Source organism: Anneissia japonica, unplaced genomic scaffold, assembly GCF_011630105.1.
Source record: "Anneissia japonica isolate Jap-2015-1 unplaced genomic scaffold, ASM1163010v1 scaffold288060_len1141017_cov207, whole genome shotgun sequence".
In the NCBI taxonomy this organism is placed as follows: domain Eukaryota; kingdom Metazoa; phylum Echinodermata; class Crinoidea; order Comatulida; family Comatulidae; genus Anneissia; species Anneissia japonica.
In genome coordinates this window covers 1,021,671-1,046,037 of record NW_022712486.1, presented here as the reverse complement: position 1 = coordinate 1,046,037, position 24,367 = coordinate 1,021,671, and the positions used below count along the sequence as shown (strand labels likewise).

General features: G+C 33.9%; 1 protein-coding gene across 6 annotated transcripts in view; it reads left to right on the top strand.

The window, feature by feature from the left end:
* Positions 1-24,367, top strand: part of LOC117107841 (filamin-A-like) — a 73,312-nt gene that overhangs the window by 42,226 nt on the left and 6,719 nt on the right. For 4 of the 6 annotated variants that reach the window (XM_033249636.1, XM_033249635.1, XM_033249631.1 and 1 more), the window contains 17 exons: positions 55-378; positions 674-844; positions 1,174-1,300; positions 1,629-1,785; positions 2,881-3,070; positions 4,068-4,169; positions 6,772-7,022; positions 15,649-15,784; positions 16,491-16,631; positions 17,204-17,332; positions 17,663-17,836; positions 18,396-18,548; positions 19,136-19,339; positions 19,696-19,848; positions 20,560-20,688; positions 23,156-23,320; positions 24,049-24,288. In XM_033249636.1, the coding sequence (XP_033105527.1) occupies positions 55-378; positions 674-844; positions 1,174-1,300; positions 1,629-1,785; positions 2,881-3,070; positions 4,068-4,169; positions 6,772-7,022; positions 15,649-15,784; positions 16,491-16,631; positions 17,204-17,332; positions 17,663-17,836; positions 18,396-18,548; positions 19,136-19,339; positions 19,696-19,848; positions 20,560-20,688; positions 23,156-23,320; positions 24,049-24,288 (2,946 nt within the window). Of the gene's footprint in view, positions 1-54; positions 379-673; positions 845-1,173; positions 1,301-1,628; positions 1,786-2,880; positions 3,071-3,422; positions 3,462-4,067; positions 4,170-6,771; positions 7,023-15,648; positions 15,785-16,490; positions 16,632-17,203; positions 17,333-17,662; positions 17,837-18,395; positions 18,549-19,135; positions 19,340-19,695; positions 19,849-20,559; positions 20,689-23,155; positions 23,321-24,048; positions 24,289-24,367 lie in introns of all 6 variants that reach the window. The other 2 variants (XM_033249633.1, XM_033249634.1) reach the window with 2 other exon arrangements.

The window sequence follows — 24,367 nt, the reverse complement described above, 5'->3', positions numbered from 1 at the left end:
CCACAGATATTCATTTGTAAACATTAAATTAAAATTATCCATTCTCTCCAAAAGGTCCTCACAAACTTGATGTAAATGTTGCTGGAAAACCCGTTGGAAAATCTCCATACAAGGTCGGCTCCAAGAAAGGATGTGATCCTAAGAAGGTGAAAGCATTCGGACCAGGTCTGGAGTCCGGATTGACTGATGCACCAGCTGTATTCACGATTGAAACAAAGGGAGCTGGTCAAGGCGGCCTAGGAATTGCAATCGAGGGGCCGTGTGAGGCAGAAATGAAGTGTGTTGATAACAACGATGGCAGTTGCACAGTAGAGTATATGCCAACTAAACCAGGAGAGTATGATGTACATGTCACCTTCGCTGATACACCTATCCCAGGTTAGAATAATCTTTGACCTCAATGAAATGCAAATTTATAATTAGCACAAATGCAGTAATGATGATGATCTATTTTGAATATTGTATATATAATTGTACACATTAACTTTAGAATTTCTTAATCATGTTTAATCAGTATGAACTATGTAGTCCTATATAGTTTCTTAATGAATATCTTGGTTTAATTCATACAATAAATAAATGTACATTTTTTTTGCATCATGTTTAATCATATGAATTATGTAGTCCTATGTAGTTTTTTAATGAATGTTTTGGTTTAATTCATACAATTTAGGAAGTCCATTCAAGCCTGTTATCAGGGATGTCGTTGACCCCTCAAAGGTGCTTGTCAGTGGTCCAGGAGTGAACCCAGTTGGTGTACGTGCTAACGTCCCTGCACCGTTCCAAGTTGATGCAACTAAAGCTGGTAAAGCACCTTTGGAATGCACCATCTTGCCAGAGAGAGGTAAGCATAACAAAGGGCTCTTATTAATGCGATAGTTCTTCTGTACATGTTGGGATAATCCTTCAATTCATGTGGCAGCACACCCCTATAATGAAGTGAAACATTCCAAAATCCACTTTAAATAATCAATGATCAATCAGGTTTTTTAATATATCTTCCAAAAAACCATGTAACCAACTATATAACATATTCATGATATGTGAGTGTATTTGTGTGTATATGTGAGGAGGGGAGATGGATGGGGTGTGGCTTATGTGTGTGTGTATGGTGTGTATATGAATATGCAAGATATTTTGTATACCTCTTATTAACTTTAGTATTTGTTACAGCTCCTAAAGAGCATGCTCAGGTCTATGACAACGAAGATGGAACCTTTGATTGTAGCTACGTGCCCAAGAATGAAGGTCGTAAATGTGCAGTAGAAGTCAAGTATGACGGAAAACATGTCCCTGGAAGGTACGTCTTTATGCCTTCCATACCTGCATTCTTTTTAGAAAGGCTTGACAAGTATAATACTTTTCTTTTTTGCAATTTTTTTTTTTCATACTTGTAATCATTTTACTGTAGAAACACATGTCTGGAAAACAAGTTATATTTTTGCATATTATGCCTTCCATATGTATGGGTAAGCATGTGTCTTATGAGATCATATTGGCCAGGATTTGCACCTTAAGCCTTTTATACCTACATTTATTTGCATAATCCTTTGTGAAATCTTATGCCTTCCATACCTATGTTTATTTGCATTATAATGTTACTAATTATAGATTAATTTGCTTTTCAGTCCCTTCAATACCAGAGTCTTGCCGCAGTTTGATGCTAGCAAAGTGAAGGTATCCGGACCAGGTGTACAACCATCAGGTGTGTTGGCTAGTTTACCTGTGGAATTCTTAATTGACACCAAAGAAGCAGGTGAAGCCCAGTTAGCCGTTTCAATCATTGTAAGTTTATCTTGTAATCCTTTAATAGCCTTGTTTACACGGCCGTTTGCTATCAGATAGGTAACACCGATGATCTCCAGTTGCGCATCTACACAATAAAAAAAATTATCGGTTGTACAGGAAAGTCCAACTGACCTAAAAAATTTGCGAATTGCAGCTTGTTTTGAAACCCTTTGTCAAAAAAGTTTAAAAATGTATGTAATTGATAAAAACATAATTTTTCGCGATGTTTGTCTACAGCAACATCCAGTGATGACTGACACAAGTCAAACAACAGCTAATTATCATAAAGATCACGCTGATGATGGTGATAACACCACTGCGATGCAGAGGTAACTGCGTAAATCATTGCGGTTACTGATCCGTTGTGCGGAGTTACTGTGTTTACACGGCCACTTAACACCTATATCAACGGATAAACGCGATAATCACGGTGATCTGCCGTGTAAACAAGGCTAATGTCTTTTAATGAGCAGTAGTCATTGCAGCAAATGATAGGAAGTCGCTAACTATATTGTGCATACTGCAATAAACTGCCTCACCATTCTGTAAGCAGTTGGACAATGGTGTTGGACCATACCCTAGTACTCATACTCATAGGAGAGAATGTGGACAACATGGCTTGCACAAGGACCTAAGCGAAATTCATCGCGAGGAACTTAAATTCCCAAACTTTAAACTATGACGAAACGAACTACGGAGTATTTTTGAAGTATATTAGATCGAAGATGAGGTTGATACAAGATCTAATAGGTTATGAAGAAACCGGATATTTTGTTACAGAAGCACAAAAATTATCAATGTTCTGATAAAGAAACCCCTAAATTTATATGAATAATCAGCTGGGTTTACATTCAAGTATTTTTATTCATCAAAATTGCAGTAAAAAACTGAATTAATTACAAAATACATTAAAATATCATGAAAATTTAAATTATTAAGCCCTGTCCAAGACTGTCAAATTTGATTTGACAAAAACATGTGACATGCCTAAATATGGTCATGATGACATCACATCATGACCATATATAGGCACATCATGTCTATATATGGGCATACAAAAGCTTTATATAATATTATTTTTCTTTTATATAGGATGCTACTGGGAAACCAGTGAAGCCAACGATTGTTGACAATGGAGATGGCACTTACACGGTGTCATACACACCCAAGGATATCGGTCCTTACACCATTCTCATCACATTTGGTGGTAACAAGGTGCCGGGCGCACCCTTCAGTGTTTCCGTGTCGCCAACCGGTGATGCTTCCAAATGTCAAATAGTCGGTAAGTCTTACAGCAATGAATCATATTAAATAATGGAGAAGTTTAAGTGTAGATATAAATTAAAATTAGTTGTATTGTCTATTTCTTTAATAATTTAAATTTTGTAAGGTTATTTCTGAAAGCAATATATATATTTGCTAAATTTATATGTTTAATATAATTTTTGATTTTAATGACATGATTTTAATGATTTTAACTTTAATCACATGAAAATGAATGAAGATGAAATGGGAAGATAAACTTTTCCAATTTAAATTAACAATTTTCAAATATTTCATTATGGTGATATATTTTTTGTGCATGCATCGTTAACCGTCATTTCTTCCTTCACCACATTATCAATTAAAAACAGAATGTAAAAGTGGTGGTCGTGATATTCCTGTTGTTAATGGTAAGGGCAGATTAAGTGTTAAAATCTAATCACAACTGCTTTAAAATTATATAAGAACTCTGAACTCTATGTATTACATTCAATTCTCATTTGCTTATCTTACTGTAGTATGTACATATATAGATCATTAGCACATCTCATTATATCTATTATTGATATTGTAGTGTATGAAGAGAAAAGAATGATGAATATTGGCTATTATTGTCTTTGGTAGAGCTCCTAGGCTACATCTACCTTAGGCTTAGCATATGCCAAGGGTTACTATTCACCTACTGGGGCCTAGAATCTCTAGGGAGCTCAATGGAAATAAGTCTTTTTGGCTTTCTTGAGTTATCCTTGGATATAACCCTATTATTGTGTATATTTTTTAGTTATCTTGTTCTTATGTTTTATGCGAATTGAGATTCCAAATAAATTAATTAATTCATGTGTTTTTACAAAAAAAATTTAAATTATATACAAAATCAAACTAGAAATATTTTGAGTCAATTTTGTTTCATCATTCTCTTTCTTCATCCTTTAGCTTCAGTTCTCCCTGCAGTAGTTTTCATAGTAAATTCTTCTATCTTTCATTTCTGTACACTCTCCTATCCATTGCCACACTAGGTGTGCAAAGCGGTCCGTACGAGATCCCAGTGCGACGACAAAGTGTAAGCTCTGAGAGCACGACAACTACACGCACTACTACCACACGAACTACAACTACAAGTAAGGGCATGAGTTGGATGTGTGACCTCCGCTGACCTTGCCGTCCTCCCCACAACCCCTAATAATGCTGCCAAAAGTAGAACTCAATATTTAGGAGTTTTTATGAGCATTTGATTGATAATAATTTGTAACGGTTGATGTGTTAATACTAATTGTTTTACATATACTTTGTCCCTATGTATATGTATATAAATTTTATATAGTTTTAATAATTATGTTTACAAAAAACTTGTTACTTCCCAGTTAAGATGCTAAACATGTTATGAAAATTTTTTTATTACAAATTTCATTTTGTTCAATGTAGAAATAATATAGGCCATCCTATAAGAGTTTTTTTTTTTTTTTTGGTATTTATTTGTTAGTTTCATCTTGTTTCTTAAATAATTTAAATATTTTCAGTAGAATATTAGAGTTTGTACCTTCTATTTTTATTTTATTTATTTTTGAGTATTAAAATTATGAAATGAATAGAATTGATAAATTTTAGCTGAACTCTTTAGTTTAGTGGGGAGGAAAAGGTCAAAATTGTTTTCTTATTGCCCATGCATGCTCCTTGATCAGTAACAACCAATCGTGTTCTGTTTAAAATCTGGAATTTATTGTGATATCAATCCAATCATGTGCAACCATTTTCTACTTTCTTATTTGGCATGAATTGTCTTTGGAAGTGATCAATCTGTCGTGCTACTTCTTTCTTTCTTTCCTTTCTTTTTCTTTTCGGCACTTTATCTTCCATTCATTAATAATTCTATATGCATGGGTTTGCTAGCCTTTCCCTCATTCATTGTTTACTACAATTCATCCTGGGAAATAGGTAATTTTTGTAATGCAGATACAACCACCAAATAATGTAAATTAAATCTATGAAATAAGTGGGGAAGAACTTATTTATAATGTATTGTGGTAAACAATAAATGGGCTTATGATTTTTAACCAAGCTTTCATATGTAAGTGCTGTACATTTCATAATCCAATGCTTTTGCTCACCCTCCACACTGTCAAATTTTTATGTGACAAATTTGTGTGATATGCCCATATATGGGCATGATGTCATGTTACACCCAAATATGGCCATATCACTAAAACTTAAAGTATGGACAAAACTGTACAACAGCCAAACTTTAATCCTGGGGCAGATTGCTATAAGCAGTCTTAACGGTTAGCCGGCTATAATCGTGACGTCACTATTGGTCTATGAATTTAGACCATTGCTATACCGCAGTCTAACCAGTAAGCCGTCTTAAATTTGAAAGCCTACTCTGAGGAGGCTTAAAACGGTTTAAAATCATATTCATCATGGTGTTCTGCTGATTAATTCAACAGTGCAATGGCAAGACCTAGGTCTAGATCGTCAAAGTCAGAGAATCGATTGACGAATATTCCGCATGCTTCTCAGCATCTGTAAAAGTAGGTTTACGTTCATTTTGATACATTTGTGTGCGTCGAGCATGCATGACATCGCCCCCAATCTTACGTTACCATTGAGTGCTTGTTTACATTTCAATACTCAAAGCGGTCTTAGGGAAGACTGTTTTATAGCAATGGTCTTAAAGGAATTACTTTAGTAAGAATATCTAAGTGATAAAGCCGGCTTTATTCGGGGAGTTAAGACTACCAGTTAAGACCATTTTATAGCAATCTGCCCCTGATGTAAATATTTTTACTTCAATGGTGCAAATATTTATGCATATGCTCTTATTTTAAACATGATTATAGATCAGGAACAGTTTTGCTGTTGTATCGTTAAGAAACATGTTTTTATTTTGACCATACACTTAATGAAAACAGGTTTACTAACAATCTTCTATGCATTGTTAATTATTTATTTTGCATGCTGTTTAAAAAAAAATGCTGATTTATAAAAGTGCTTAAAATCAATCAATTTCTTTCCTTGTGTGCTGTAGTTGGTTTACTTTTTGCCAATAAAGGCAGGCTTCTTGGTTTGTTTCTGTCAGGTAAAAAACATGTGCATGCCATTCGCAACAACCTGCATAAACAGGGCAAAGTTTGGTTTGCCTATGAACTATAGAGGGCACGACAGTGTATGTGGTTAAATTATTGAATGTGTTATATTACTTGTTTGAATGTCTACCTGCATTTAACCAAGACTAATAAAATTTGCAATTGTTTTAAATTGTCCATTTCTGATTTTCAAGCCAGTATGCATTTTATTACTTTTAAATGTTTGTTTTTTTTTAATTTATCTCTTCAAGTTTTTATATGTTAATTTTGCATTTTTATTATTAGTGCAAAATGAATGCTAAAATTTATACTTTTGCCTCTGCAATTATCCTGTTTTGATGATGCATTTCTTAAAAATGAATGTTGATGCCTATTAATATCTGAATCAGTAGAACTTTAAACCTGTTTTTTTAACCATATTTATCAAAATGAACCGTATTTTTGTCATCCAACATTGAGTGATATGCATGTATTACACAAAAAAGTCCCATTATGAGGTTATTGAGTCAACCTTGTAGAAAGACAAATTCCTGAGTGCCCAAGGTATGGTACTGTTTTTCAATTAGTGCATTTATTTCAACAGTTATGTTTTTAACTTTAAAAAATTGCACGATGTTGACCAAGACTTTACTACCTATAGGAGAAACAATTACTAAGACCGTGGTAGTTGAGGAGGAGACAGTCATAAAAATCAATTCCCAAGATGCTGGCCAGGGCATGGTCACTTGCGCTATCATGGGTCCAGATGGCGTGGAGATTGAAGATGTTCAAGTTATCGATAACGGAGATGGAACATTTGACATCGTCTGGACTTGTCCTGTAAGTGGTCGATACAACTTGGACATGAAATTTGGCGGTATGCCAATCACTGGTGGTCCAATCTCAATTGGGGTAAGTAAATAAATGATTCATTTGTTGTTTTATCAATTAAAAGATATGGTCTTCGTAAAATCCGTAAAAATTCAATTAAAACATTTAAAAACGCTCATTTTACATGGATCAATATATGAACTTTCAATGAAACAAATCAGACAAATCATTTTTCACTGATCTATAGATTTATTATGAGGAAAATCTTAAAATTGGTTACTAAAAAATTGAATGGCCATTTTCTTCTAAGTCTACTCGGCACAGTGTCATCCATTTTCAAGACCATCCGAAAACATGCTCTTGTTTGACCACTCCCTCAACCTAACAATATACAACACAAAATTAATAAAAAAAGCACATGCATTATTAATCACTCTATTAATCACTTAGTGATTGTTTGTACTCTTGTAAAGCTTGGTTTCCATACAATCGCTACATGCTATCATCGACAGCTTTCGGTGATGCTGATTGGTCGGTCGAATCAGGGAACCTTCCCAATTGCCTCAGGAACTGCTACACAGTAAAACGTTGGTACTGAAAACACTGTAGTGACAGCGTGGCAATTCTAAGGAAATCATGCTTTAAAATGATGTAACTTTACTCATTGTTTTCCTAAGTATTTGTATTTTACGTATATAAAATCTTATTTACATTTTGAAAACCACTTAATTAAGCAGAGGGGTATTAGCCAAGAAGTGATGTATGTATGTTTCATGATATATTAGTATTATAAGCTTTCTATGTGCACATGTCCATATATGGTAATTGTCATCATCGATGTATGTCCTTTGGGATGTCTAGTGATGTATTAGGTTCCAGTTTATTCTCCGCCACAATAATGGCCTCCTTCTTGCTTCTGATCCTAATTAACTACTGATTCCTACTTATAATTGCAAAGTTTGTTTAAGTGATATCGATTCTCATTCCTGACACGTGCCAGGATTATAACATATGTTTTTATAAGAAACCTTTCTAAACTAACATGAAGTCAGTCATTATTCAGAGTTTGATTGGCAGAGAAAGTTGTGCGTACGATTTGAATTCATCTGAATAACAACCGGTTAAAGATCTCTTGTCACAATTTTGTTGTCTGATAAATGATGACACGCAATATGCTCAACAAAATTAGGAATAAAACATTAGAATATCATTTTTGACAGTTGCAAAGGTTAGGCATCTGTTAAAATGTTTTTCAGATTATTTTTGACATTTGAAATACTTTATTGAAAGTGTCGTTAACACAATATTGAATCCTGTTTAAACCCTGCCGTATCCCCACTCTAAAAGCATCGTCATTAATTATAGGTATAAGGTTGTAATAAGCACATCATACAAATTAATCGTGACAGCCGGTATTCGATAGATTGGTGGTGAGAATGGTTCATTAGTTGTCCATTAACCTTGGCTTGTGATTGTACAACCCTGCTGCTTGAACACTGCCCTCAACAATCAAACAGGAAGTTATCGTAATGACAACTCAAGAGGTTGTTCATCACTTTTTTTTTTTATAGCAGTACAATTTTTCTTTTGACTTGTTTTTGTTTTTGTTCTTATTTTAAATTTTATTTTATTGTTATGTTTGTGGTGTTATTGTTAATTATTAGTCTTTTTCTTATTAATTATATTATTCTTATTTGTCAACAAGAATAGAATTAGTTAATAAAAATATATAAGAATTTTTATTTAATTATTAGTATACATTTTTATACATTTTAGGATACATCACAATCAGTTACAGTATTTATTTGTTTTATATTATATTCAGAAGGCAATAGAAGTTAAACATGCATTTAAAATTGCATAATGTTACAAACAAGAGCATTGAAAAGTGTAGAAATATTTACCACCATGTGCAACCTTGAATAAAACTTATATTAATCTAAAAACCATAATATACAAAAAGTTCATGTGTTCAAAGTTATGGTACTGTACTGTATATAGTTGTAGTAATAACTTAAACTTAGAAGTATTTATTTCCACCAGTAATTCCAGTAAAATATCCCTGTTTTCATGTGTTTGAAAAGATATAATACAGAACTTGGGCTAAGGTACTATACTGTCTATGTTTAAGTAGCCACAATTAAAACATATCAAACATACTTCAAACTATACACAAAGTTGTTAATTGATTGATTGTCATTACTTCGGTGACCTTAGTGACGTTTATTCAGGCCGGGGCAGAGTAAGGGGCAGAGTAAATGCTTCCGGAATTCCCTCTGTCCCTTTAACCACCAGCTCAGCACAGGCATTCCATTGGCTATTACAATCTTTTACGCACATTTTGGCATTTAAGCTATGTCAGAGATGACTGTACTCAGCACCATTTAAGGCTACGAGCCTAGAACTAATAGAAATGGAGCTAGGCCGCCAGAGGCTGACAAGGCGAGAGCCACAGATGCCACAGCTAGGGTGAAAAGTGATATGTTAACTACATTCTGACTGAAATCATTAGCGGCTGTAGGGGGCTAATCTGTGCGTACTCCTGTTAACCTCTTTATAATTTTATGTTATTTAACATTTATTATTTCTACAGTACAGTATGCTCCAAACAAAACACTTACTGGAATATTTGTACTTGTGTACTTTAGTGTTCCTAAAACACAAGATTAGTCGAGCGGTAATTAAAAATAAACATCAATCATATTGAGATTGACAGATGATAACCTAGTCTTGGCCCTCCATACAGGTGTTTAATTATTGGCAACATCAAAAAGATAATTGACAAGTTGGGTATACATCACATCAATCATAGTTACTAGGTTACCAAGTTCAGCTTTTAAGTGTTTAATTAGTAGATAGCCCTGGTATTTTCCCCTTATACTCATAAATTTATTGACTATTAAATTGATGATTAACTGCAACGAAGTAGAATTAGTAATTCCTTCTTTGTCGGAATTTTTTAAATTATGTAAATGATTTATATCGATAATGTACCTCAAGTATTATCATCCCATTTAATTTGACCTATAATTTGTGCATATAGTACATAGCACAAATGCTAAACTATTAATTAAGCTATTTGTAGCAGTAGGCATTGAATAGGTAATCAGCAAAGCACCAGACATCGTTAGTGTTACAAACAAATCATTTATGATTTATATAGGCCAGCTTTGTCGGCCTTGTTTAAGTTATGCGACTGGTTATTTTTAGTGAACTGGTAAAAAAAAGTTTAGTTAGGACTAGTCCATTTATTTTGTAGGGGGTTGTTGTTTCTAGTTTGTGTACCAATCTCCTTAGCATTAATGAAATACCTAGGTAGTATTGCATTTCAATAGGAAGACTTATACAAACTTAATGACTGTCCTACTAGGAAAAGACATAGGACATATTTGGCTTGACTACTAAACTGTAGTCATCGGCTCCGGTGATGTCATCGCCTTGGTTTTAGTTATCCCTGTTTATTGGATGGCTCTTCGCTCATCGCTGTAGCTGCATCTAAAAATCCACTACATCCAGGTACGGTGTTAGGTCAAGCCTACCTCATTCGGAGTCTCTTTTGAGGTAATTTATTGGAATTTAACTTGCTGGATTTTTTGGTAATTTTTTGCTTGAGTGCATTTTGTCTTGTGGACAATTTGTTTGGATAATTCACACGCAGGCTCTCTGATTGGCAACAGTTGCTGTTCTTAGACAGGTAAGGCAGTTATATGCTAATGAGATGCAAGACGGATCCAAAAAACCATTCTTAAGGATCTAGTAACAATATTTTTTTTTTTTATTTTAGTTAAAATTAGTATTGAAAATTATTGTAAAGATAGTCCTCCTCATTCTCTGCCCTCATTCACCCTAACTAGAGTTCCTATATAGAGAAACCCTGATTAAGAAGTTGTCCTTTTAAGATATTATTGTTTAATGCTTTCTGAATAATCTTCAAAATCTATTGTAATTATCTGCACCATCATTAATTAGCCTAATTGAGTAAAATCAAAATATGATATAAATATTAGATTAATATAGGTAGTACTTTTTTTTAAAGTCAATCTTTATTTCTGAAAGTCTGTGGAGGAAATTACCCAGTAATGTATATCCCATAATATTAGTGAGATACTTAACACTGTCTTGTTACTATGGTGATTATTTAGGCACCTTCATATGTCATTAATTTTGTCAACACATGGTGGAATTTGTTAAGTGGGTGGTATCAAAATACGTGGTTGATGGCAGTTGAGTTCCTTGCTAATTTGTTTGCAGGTCGTAACTTTTTCTCAATAGACCTACGAAGATGATGATTATAGCTATTTTAAATATAAAAACATATATTATTATTTATATACATAAGTATATGAATAAGTATATAAATAAGTGTTTACAGGGTTGCACAACGCAAGCATTCTTGTAGAAGAATTAAATATAATAGTTGCGCTCCAGTTGGTGTGAAAGCATGTAACTGTCATTCAAGATATGGGCCACTAAAAATATTCTAATGAAGCTTGCATTAAAATGTCCTAGAGAATGGCTTGTACCCGAATTTCCATATAGAAAAGATCCCCACCCCACTCCTCCCCCCCCCCCTCTTNNNNGTTCGACAAAGTATATATTCTGTCTCTTATACACATCTAGATGTGTATAAGAGACAGGTGTTATAGGTAATACACAGTCAACAGTGACGCATGACCAGTGCATAAACATGTATAGGATGATTAGTCTCAAATGTACAATATCCCTCACTCTATCGTCACCATTAATCATGTTTTAAAATACTGTGCATTCTTGTCAACTTGCAAGAATGCATTTAACCAGTTTCGATGCTTCACTACTCATAATATTGCGATACCCACGGGCTGTTGAATGCGCAGCCGTTTTTTTCTGGTAATTGATAGCTCCGGAGAGTATAGGGTTTTCAGGTTTATTTTCAGCCCATTCCTGATTTGTTCATGTCTTGCTAACTTTGAAATTAGATTATCTAATTTGGTTTGATAGTCAGTGAATGGACGAAAATGGAGTTGTTGCTTCCTAGATGTTTTGTTGTTGTAACAAATAATTGGAGATGGTTGGGATTTGTTAGTGTTTGTGTCCCTTTTTGCTTTATGATTACACACTAGGATATATGCCTATGCTAATACTTATAATGTTTAAATGTTTTTTGTGTTCAGTCACTAAATCTTATTTACCAAAATTCATTTTTAGGTCACCTATATGAACCCAAACCATTTATCATACAACGTAACCATCATCCCACTGGGAAGCCTTCCGAAACTAATTACTTAATTACTCACCAAGAAAGAAAACAACCTTTAAATTCTTCAGAATAGCATATCATGATCTATATATTAGCAGCAATATATTATGTTACACTGACATTAGTTTTAAGGTGTATCAGTTGTCTTGCTAGGCCAGGTGGGATGTCTGACATAACAGTTCAGCTGTTACTGTTTCTATCCTGGTGTGGGAGTAATAGGCCGATCAAGTCAGATGTAACATCATTGTTACAGAGACTTCTTCGTCTCCAAACCTTCATAAGCAACACTTGTACCCTGTCCAGACTATCAAATTGATGATGACGAAGACATTTGTCATGCCTAAATATGGTCATGATGACATCACACCGTGACCATATATAGGCATATCATGACTATATATGGACATACAACACTGTTGACGAATGCTTGTTGATTGGTATAAAGTTTTACTGTTATTCTAGATAGAAGCTCTGACAAAGGTTTCATATAATTTTCTATCAATAATAAAAATTGTATTTTAATATTAATAAGAGTAATAATAGCATTATTAATAGTTATTATTAATTATTACTCCAGTATTGAATACACTCCATCATGTTGTAATTCAATATTTCGTCATTGTCATCATCAGGATATGTAATAATAGTGTAGTGGTAAATTATTTTCTTTTGATTTTTTATTTGGTTCAACTTTAAAATACATAAAAATACAATTTTATGAAAATGAGCTAAAAACTACCACAAAACAATTAAAATATAAAAAAATTATCAAGAGCACCATGTAAAATTAAGAGATACAGAATTGATTTTTGAGGTTTTCCTAATATTTCTCTATGACTATCTTTTTAATCTTTTATTGCAAGGCAGTAAATATTTTGTATTAATGCTGTTAGAATCTGTAACTCGCGCAGTCTGTTGTTTTAAAATTTTAGTGTACTAATTGCTCTGGCCCTGAAAAAGTTCAGTGTAAATCATAGCTTTAAATTTGTTAAAGTTTGTTAGTCGCTAAAGTACTGTCTACCTCATCTTTCTAATTGATCTGTGCCGAGTTTATTAACAGTGAACTCACTATATGTCTGGAATGTTAATTTCAAACTTTCTAAGTATGATATGCAATAAACAGTCGGATAGTTTATGTCTAAAGCCATTAATGCCCTAAAGGTGTTATGGCATTTGTACTTGCTAAATTGAGTATCACTTCTGGCAATGTTCTAAAAATAGAACATTGATCACAACACATAGAACAACATAATTTGGATTTTACGTGTTTACCCTATAAAATTACATGGTTAATTAATTAATTATAATGACATAAAAGATATAGACAAAATCATGATCATAATCATCTTTGTCATCATAATCATCGTTGAATATCATTCATCAAGTTTTTATATACAGTACCTTGGTGCCTGTCTTTTATCAGGAAGAAACTTCAAATGGTAACATGCACTGTGCTATCCAACCCTAGAATTCTCCTGCTCCTTCCACCTCCCCCTACACATTTACTGTTTGTTTTATTTCATTTTCTCTTCCATCTAAAAGAAGTCCTTAAAAACAGTACAATACAGTACCAAGAAGTCAAACTATATTAAGTTTCTTCACTACTCTTTTATTCCAAAATTTAAATAAACAAACAAAATTATGTTTGATTACAAATGCAGATCTGGCAACAAACACGATTCCTTTTGAATATAATTGTTTAATTTCTAAACAGATTTTCAGATCTCAAGATTAATGGTCACGTTCAAGCGATTTCAGTTGATTTTGCAGGATCAAATGAGGGAGGCAAACAAACACAAAATATTTGAAGTAATTATATTACAAATACCAAAGTGATATTGAACAGAGATAGGTAGATCTAAATAGAGATAGTTGGGATGTAAGAACAACTGGTCAGCACTGGGCATACCATTCCTAAACTGTCCTATAGGTTTCATCAAAACAAACACGTTAAGCACTGACAACTGAAACTTGTTTTTAATCTGTCGTTCTCCCCCCCTAGTGGTTGATGTCATGTCAGAAGTGCGGAATTGAAGTAGAGGCCAGTGGTCTGGAGTGTGTATGTTATCTCCCAACATTCACCAATATTGATTGACCATCTAAAATAAGTTTATACATAAAAATATCTGGTAGACTCCATCAGGAGGCTCCCATTTTTATTTAAATAATTATTTACCCTCAAAATTATTTCGGCTACAACAATTTTTTAAATCTTTGGTTTATTTGCAAATGTACTCTGAAAAATAATGTTCGACAAAGTATATATTTTGCTTTATATTATTATTGTGGTTTTTTTTTCTTCTAATAAGAAGAAAATGTGTTGTATGATGTATTTGACATTTACAACCATACTCAGAAAAAAAAAACTAGGCAACGACTGCTAATGTTTGTTATTTTTGAAAGTTCATGTTCAAGACTTACTGTGAATCTTCAAGATATTTATCAACCCTTGAAAAACAAGGAAAGGCAATAGCATGAAACCAGGTGCTTTCATTTCCAGCTAATATCCACTGGCAGCTGTATGAATACACCAACGCCAAGCATTATTTACCCTGAGTAGCATCCTTGTTTACAGTGATTTACTGTCTAAGCAGACAGTCATAAAGTTACATCATAAAGAAGACTTACTTTTTTAAAGCTATGCACCTGGTCTAGTGTATTGTGAAAGGTGATGTGGTTGCTGATGTGATGGCATTCTTCTGTAGGGTCAATTTACCAGCCATAATCAACATAATCATAGTCCGCCCTCGCATTATTTCATAGTGTTTCTGCAAATGTTTCAACGAGATGATTATGGTTTCTTAGGAATTATATCCTATCACATGTGATTAACACAGTTCCTTATACTGGCAGTCACAAGCTGAAATTCAATAATATTTTAATTAACTTAAATATATTTAATAAATTAAAATTCAATAATATTTAAATTACTTTAAATATATTTTAAAAATTAGTATTTTTTAAATTAAAACAAACAAATTAACAAACAGGATACCTTTCTATTTTGGATGGATTGGAATTACAATCATTACAGTTATATTGTAAAACTTTATGGTGTTGTTTCTGTTGTATGTTTTTGTATAACACATGATTTTTTGAGCAGTTGCTTGTGTTTTCTTTTTGTTTGTGTTTTTTTAGAGTGCTTAGTTATAGTTAACACTTGAAGCACTCCTCTGATAGTTTTTGAGTTTTAAATTGATATTGTGATTTCCTGTAAAATAAATTATTCAAAAACAAAAACGAAATCTAAAGGAATCATTCATAGCACTGGTTTTGGTTCCCCTTCATTAGTCGTTTTCTGTGTTTCAGTTTTTGGTTTAGTGTGTTTCTTTCCCTTCTCAGTGCTTTGAATCACTTGCATCTTTATTCTGCTTTTACATTACTTCTATATTGGCTTTTTTCTTGGACCTAGCACTTAAAGACCTTGTTTATTTGTGCTTTATAAATCTTATTATTATTATCTTCCAGGCCGGTGAAGGTCCACCAGAAGAAGAGATCATACCATTCGAAGTACAAGGTGTTGAATCTGCTGCAATGCCCCAGGAATGTCGTCCATTTGACCTGGTCCTTCCGCTCGGCGGAATTGGTCAAGGCAGAGTACATGGTATGCCAAGTTTATTATAACATCGTGATTTATATGTTTTCGTGAGGAAGTTTGATGACAAATGGATAAGCTTATACTTGAAGGTTACCAGTGATGAGGAACTTTGTGATCTACTCGGCAGTCTTAATTACTGCAAAGAAAACAAACTTCGAACAACTAGATTTAAAGAGTGCTTACATGTAGAAGATATATATATATAGATCGTTACCAAAATAATGCATTTGGTGTGGAGAAACACTATTACAGATATAAAAAATAAGAAAAACTTGAAAAAAAAAGTCTACCTCTTCATCACCAAGTGCTGTGTGCTGTATACTGTCTCCCCCTTCCCCCCAAATTAAACAAGATGAAACTTTATTAAATACATATTGTATACACTGAAAACTGTTATTTTGACATGGGCCAAGGGTTGACAATAGTGAATATAATCACTCATACTCATAGGTGACAATCCCTTTGCCAAGACAAACTTACAGACAAGAGGCTTTACATAGACTAAGTCTCACTCTGTGCTTTGAGGGTGGAGATGTTTTTGGCTGTGAGAAAAAAACTCCTGCAAGCTTGACCAGAATTGAACCCAGGACCCTGGGATTGGAAGTCATGCATCTTAACTGCCAAATCACAACTCCATTTCTCTCTTTTTGTGAATCATCAAACAATAATTGAATTTAGATTTTCATTAATTTTATGAACATCTGACCAACAGGTGAGGTAACAACACCAACCGGCAAGAAGCACAAGCCACAGATTACAGAGAACAAAGATGGAACCATTACTGTTAAATATGCACCAACAGAGACAGGTCTCCACCATCTTAATGTCATGTATAACAACCAGTGTATCCCAGGTACATTTTTTGCTAAAGTTGCTTAAATTTTAAAAAAAATTATAATAATAGAAAGAAAGATACATGCTTATTTTGAAAAGACGTCCTCAATTTGGCAGCATACATATGCTTAAGATAAAAAAAATAATCCTTAAATTTGAAACATGCATGTTTAGGTTAGAAAGGTACATGCATAACTTTGGAAAAATGTATGCCTAAGTTGGAAGCATGCATGCTTAATTTGGTAACATACATGGTTCTAAGTTGAAACTATACATGCATAAATTGAATACATGCTTTACCTGAAAGTATACATCCTTAGAAGCATACATGCTGAAAATGAAAACATGCTGAATTTGGAAACATTGCTGATATTTTGAAGTTATATATATAGCCCCAACACCCTCATGTCCTTAATGAGTTTTTTCTGATTTGCAAAACAGAAATTATCATAGAGCAAAATGTGTAAAAAGCTGAAGGATGAACGACGACAGATAATAATTAAAGATTGTGGAAAATGGAAGAAAGTTATTCAACTCGCCAGGCAAATGCAGACTATTCATATTTTCTGCCTTATTTTCTTTCTCCTATAGGAAGTCCATTCCAATTCCATGTAGATGAAATCAAGAGTGGTCAAGCCACAGCTTATGGTCCTGGCCTTACCCATGGCATCTGTGAACAACCATGTCATTTCATAATTAACACCAAGGATGCCGGACCAGGTAAGCTAAGCAAGGAACCCCTTCTGGTGATTTAGAGGGTTATCCCTTATTTTTAATGTCTTTCTCAGATTCATGTTTCTTGTAATAAATTAAATCAAATTATGTGTTTATATTGCAATAACTATTTCAAGATATGTCTATTATTGACAGCTACTGACGTTTCTGTAGTGTCAATTACTGTACTCAAACATTTTACCCGTTCTGTTTCCAATGAGCCATAGTTTGTGCCCACTTAAAACTCTCCCTAGATCAATTATCATGATCTCTGTGCAATTTGGAGTAATGACAAAAATGAAATCAGATAACATAATTAATATTGCTCTCTTTTAGGTGGTGTTGCACTAGCAGTTGAAGGTCCGTCAAAGGCTGAAATCAAATGTAAAGACAACAAAGATGGAACGTGTGATGTCACATACTACCCTCTTAAACCTGGCGATTATGCCCTCACTGTCAAATTCGCCGACAAGCATGTTCCAGGAAGTCCATTCACAGCTAAAATTGTTGGTAAGTAACTTATATATATGTTATATATATGGTGAATATATGTTGTCCAAGATACCTAACCAAACATCTTTTGATCTTATCAAACTTTAATGACATGTTCCTGCTAGATGTCTTCATTATGAATCATGATCACGGCTCCCAAGAGTCCTGGATTGCCCTGGATCTCCAGGACTTTTGGTCCATCTCCCGGTCATCAGGAAATTCCACATTTACTCTCGGAATTTGAATTTCTCCTGGTTTTCTCCCAGGATTTTAAGATTTTCACAATTAGAGGTTATGCTAAGTTTTTCCCATTTGTGTGCATTAAATCTGGTAGACATAAGATTTATTGAAATTCTAGGCAGCAAAATGGTATTAAACATGACCTGAACCTGCCAAAGCTTTTTTTCTTATATTGAACATGGCGGTAAATTTGTACAAGCGTGTCATTGTACATGCGTTGTAGCTAGTACACGTGTCGCAAAGCTGTGCCTGTCCTACACAACAAATTCTCTAGGAATTTGACTTTCACAACTTGGGACCCCTGCATGATAAAAAATATCTTGATTTCTATTCACAGATAAGACAGGTGCACCGATGTGTGTAGGTGCTTGCAGTGATATACCTCTGAAGATCAATGAGACGGATCTTAGCCTTCTCACTGCCAGCATCAAGATGCCATCAGGTTGTGAGGAAAATTGCCAACTGAAGAGACTGCCAAATCAGAACATTGGTAAATTGATACAATTATTCTTAAAGTCTGTCCAAACTACCGAATATCATGTGACATGCTTGTGTAATGTGCCCTTATATGGGCATGATAATGTGCCCTTATATGGGCATGGTAATGTCATATTAAGCCTGGTTTCCTTAAAATCACTGCACTGTCGCTTCAGTGTTTTTGGTGCAAGTCACCAATGCTATTTCGGGAAGGTTCCCCGATTCAACCGACCAATCAGCATCACCGAAAACTGTCTGTGATAGCGTGTAACAATTGTATGGAAAACAAGCTTTACTCCCAAATATGGGCATATCAGAGTTATTTATCACGTAAGATTTGATAGCGTGAATGGAGCTTTAACAGATGTCAGGATGTCAAAAGAGCATAATAAATTCTGCTACCAGCATGTGGTCTATGGTAGGGGTTCCAGTCTATAGTTTGAGGTCAGGTGTTGTTCATGTCCTTTGGCATGTAGTGGTGAAGATTGTGCACTGCATGCATCATTGCCAATAAATTCAAATAAATCTAAGAATCTTCCTTGCAATAACAACCATTAATGTATTAAAATAAAGTTAATCTAAACCAATTTGTAATTCCAGGCATCACTTTCACTCCAAGAGAAGTTGGAGAACACGCCGTGAGTGTGAAGAAGTTTGGCCGTCACATCACCAACAGTCCTTTCAAGATCATTGTTGGATCGCAAGAGGTTGGCGATGCTTCTAAAGTCAAGGTATCTGGTCTTGGAATTGCAGAAGGAGATGCAGGAGAGATCGCAGAGTTCAAAGTTGATACATCAAAGGCTGGTACGTAGTTAGTATACCCTCTTCTCCAAGTACTAGTCTTTTCATGATACTTATTTAACTCATTTTTCTGTTTTATTAACTTTATCAGTATTTTTTAGGATTTGATCTAGTGTTTCCTTGTTTTATTTATTTTTTTTTCATTTTGTAGTGTATATACTTCAATTTTTTTTGTTACGGGATTGTTATATATTAGTTTCATAACATAAATATTCAGTTAAGTCTGAAATCTAAATTTTATATTTTATAGATATGAAACTTTTATTAGGCCAAGTAGTATTTTATTCCCATATATTCCTGTTCATAGGATCTAATGTAATTCAATCATATTTTTTTATTTTTTTTTATTTTTTACTCAGGCTTTGGTGGTCTTGGAGTATCAATTGAAGGTCCAAGCAAGACAGAGATTAACTGTGAAGACAATGGAGATGGAACCTGCATTGTCACCTACAAGCCCCAAGAGCCCGGCAACTATATCTTGAATGTGAAGTATGCAGATCAGCATGTACCAGGTGAGGGTCTCAATGATTCACCACTTAACTGGGTTAAAAGGGGCATAACCACCCTTTTCTCAGATTTCAATCATTGTTAAATAATTTTAACATAAAGAAATGGAGTTATAGCCAGGTGAGGAAATGGGTGGTTAGTATGCCCTTTTTTCCGCCAGTTTTTGAATATTCAAAATCTGTGTCTCTATCAATATCTGACCGTTTTCTAACATTTTTTGTCTTAGAGAAATCAGTTGTACAACGTATTACAAAATTGTTTTCCTATGCCTGGCTTTAACATCATGATAATGACAAAAACCATCTATTTGTTAGCTTCAGTCAATTGGTAGAATATTATTGCTATTGCAACTTTAGTAGAATGTATATGTTTACAAGTTTCTGACAAAAGAAATTTGAGTCTAATCTGTATTGATTGGTTGATTGATTGATTTTTATTTGACTTGGAATTTATTTCAGACATTTATTTATGCTAGAGATTACATATATTGATTTAAGATTTGTTTGTTGTTTGATTGAGTAAATGATTGATTAGTTGAGCGAAAAGCTGAGCTGTTGATTTATTGATTGATTTGTTAATTGATTAATTGTTACTTGATTGATGCTTTGGTTGATTGATCATCTGATTGATATTGTGCATGCTAGTATTGTTACTCCAGGTTGACGATTTACATATTTAAGTGCTGTATTACAAACCTTTCATTTCTCAATTAACAGGAAGTCCATTTAAGGTTAAAGTTCATGGAAAAGATGGTGAAATGGTTACAGAAACACTTGTGAGACCTAGACTTGCATCCCCAGTCTCACATATTGGAAACAAATGCGACCTAGGCCTAAAGGTTCCAGGTATGTGCTGTACAATAGTGGAAGAAATATAATGTAGATTATTAAATAACTAAATTTTAATTGCTTAATTCTTCGTATGTTTAGGAAAGTTACTTGCTTTAAATTAAAAATTAGCACAAGAAAATATTGACTATAATTTTATTTAGGATTTTGGCGATTGAACACAATTATTATGTACAACATTTGTCATAAGTTTTAAATATTCCACTAATCTTGTAATGTAACATGCTGTCAATATTATTGCATAGACATGTGACATAGACATAATTTTCTATTGGATACTGCTGTATCCATGTAAGCTTATCTATTGTAATGGAGCTTTTATTTTTTTTTTATTGAGTTTAGTATTAAGGATTTATGAAAATGGTATGCAAATGGCTAACTGTACAACAAAGATTGCTGGTTTGCTTATTTACATATCATTTGCATATGTGTTTATTATCATTTGACAAATCTTAATAAATGAATGATATACAAATAATGTGCAAATGATATGTAAATGGTTATAACTGTAGAATAAAAGTCTGTTTTGAAAACATAATTCAGCAAATTCTATCAGCATGCATGTGTAGAAATACAGTGAAATAACGAGGGCTCACTCATCACTGTGGAAGCGGTTGGCGCAGTGGGAATGGTTTGGTTTCCCAACTTTGAGGTTGGTGTTTCAGTCCTTCACTGTGCACTTCGCTTGTGTCCTTGAGCAAGGCACTTTATCTACATTGCTTCAGACTGCCCAGCTGTATCAATGGGTACCAGCAAATTGCTGGGAGTAACCTATGGTTCCACTTCACACTACAAAAACTGCGGATGAGCCCTAGTGGCTCGACAAGTATTTACTTGCAACCAATCACTGCCCGACTAGCACTGTAACTGGGCTGACATGCATGTTGTTGGAAAGGACGTGATAGCTCAGTATGCCAGACTAGAGGTTATCAGTTGCATTATGGGATAATTGCAGATGCCGATTTTCCACATCACAGTAATATTTTATTGAGATTTTTAGATAGTCTTGACGATGGTAAATCATGCCAGTTTAGTAATGGCATGGGATGTTGGTAAAGGATTAGGAGTAATTTGAGCTCTAGTTGTTAGCACTAACTTGACGTAGCAAGCAAATTGCATGGATCTGTTATGGACACCAGAGATGAACGGTATTGCACTGTGACGCATGAAAACGAATCGAGGATGAAGATTTCAGAAATGAAAGCACGCCAGAAAAAAGATGCAGTTACTGTCATCGCAAATGCCCCTCTTGTTTCCATAGATACAGGCACTACCTTCTCACATTCCTTCTATCATCCACTAAGATATTAAATTCTCATTCAATCCAATTTTCTGCACATTACTGTATTTACTATTTTTTTCTATATCATAACAACTTTATTTTAAAAAACAGAAAAAACATGTACCTGTATCACCATAGTATCACTAAAAAGGGTCAAATAGGAAAACATTCCTGAGTATGAATTAGATATCAGACAATCAATAAATATTTCAATGTAAATTCTTCCAAAATCTAAGTTGAGATTTTTGAAATAATAAAATAATAATACATAAATGAATATGTAAAAATTTAAAGACACCTTTAAATTCCTTTATGAATTCTCTTGCACAGTAGATCAAAATATGCACACATTTAGGCTCCTGTTTGCTTTTGTTATCCAATTATACCTGAATATTACAAATATTATTAAATTAGACAAGAATCATCAAGCAGATAAAGATAAGGGGAAGGCGCCCCAAAGCTCACGCCAACCAATTGACAACATATCCGGCAAACCCAAGAAAAACGGACTGGATGCCACAGACGAGAGTCCATTTGCCAAGTTTGGTGTGAAGCTGAACAAAACCCCGACCCAACCGAAACCGCAGCAACCTAAACCTGCAACTGAAGATAAATATTCAGTTGATGAACTGAGGTCAGCCCATCAACAACCAGAACAACAGAAACCAAAGCAGACTTCTCCAGGGGATTATTATCCCTCAAGCCAACCAATAGCACAAGAACCACCAGATACGTTCCCTAGCAAAACTACAGTCACCAACTCTTACCGGCAGACTAGGGTCACAACAGAGACCAGCGAACACACGATAACTCATTCGATGGACACACTTCCGGTGCGCAACACTGGTGCAAAGTGTGACATAGCAGTGAAGGTACCAGGTTAGTTGGTTGGAAGAAGGTAGTGAAGTAGATAGACAGATAGTTAAGAAGATACTCAGACATTTGATTACCACTGGATGAACATGTTTTTTTCCAGGTTACCCAGTGGCTAACTTGTTTAACCACGTAATAAACTGGTTAATCAGGTTTTCCACCAGGTAATAGCAGTATTAGCAGGATAGATTAGTTAAGACTTTCTGGTAGCTAAAATATATTTTGTTAATTCTCTCTGTTCATGTTGTATGTGAATTTGTGTGGTCAAGATTTGATTTGATTTTGACTTTGAATATATTCCTCTCTAAGGATCTGACCCATTGGATATGACAGCACATGTTACAAATCCTGAAGGAAAAACTGATGATGCAGAAATCATTGATGGATCTGACTGTCGCTACACAGTTCGTTTTGTACCAGAAATGATGGGAGTGCACACCATTAGCGTCAAACATAAAGGAATGCATATTCCAGGTAAACATTTTTTCATAGTTATTTTTTTGATAGAATTTCTAAACAAACAAAGCATTTGTGGTTATATTGTTTTTATATGATCAATAACAAACAAGTAAGACATGCTATTACACTCCACAAAAAAAGTGTTTCTAATTTAAATAATGTAATCTGTATTTGCATTATACATATTATTTAAAAAATGTAGATTCAAAATATTTATTTTTTTATTCTTATTCTTTATTCGCCAAAAAAAAACAAAGTACAATACAATGGTGGAATACATACAGAATACAAGTACAATAAGTTGAAAGAGTTGGCAGGAACACAAAAGTGAACTAAATCACAAAACACAAAGTCTGTAACATAAATACAATATAGTAAATAGTAGAGATCAATTATCATAGAATAAAACAAAATTAACAAAATACAGAAAGCAATTATCTAAATTATTAGAATACAAAAATAAATATAACAAAATATGTAATCATTATTCAGATATCGGTTTCAATTTAAAGAAATTGAATCCAAAAAATATATATTATTTATTAAATATAATTTAAAAGTTAAGATATTTAACATAAAAATGGTATAAGTAAGATAATTCCAATATAAAACAAAATTATTTCCATATTATACTATGTAACGCAGCATTTTATACTGTATTTCCTGTAAAAATAATGTTTCCTAAAAAAAAACTAAAAATTTGTTATCACAAATATACAACTCTTTAACTGTATTATTTTCAGGGAGTCCCTTCCAATTTACTGTTGGTCCATTCGGTGAAGGTGGAGCCCATAAGGTCCATGCTGGTGGTCTAGGCTTAGAACGTGGAGAAGTGAACACGCCCGCTGAATTCACTGTATGGACACGAGAGGCTGGGCCAGGATCATTAGGAATAGCTGTAGAGGGCCCTGCAAAGGCTGAAATCAACTTTACAGACAACAAAGATGGTTCCTGTCAAGTAGCCTATGTGCCAACAGAGCAAGGTAAGATTAACTGGTTTTGTTGGTGTAGTGCTTGAATTAAAATTTTGTTGCTGAGGTTTAATCAAAGTTGTAGCAATCA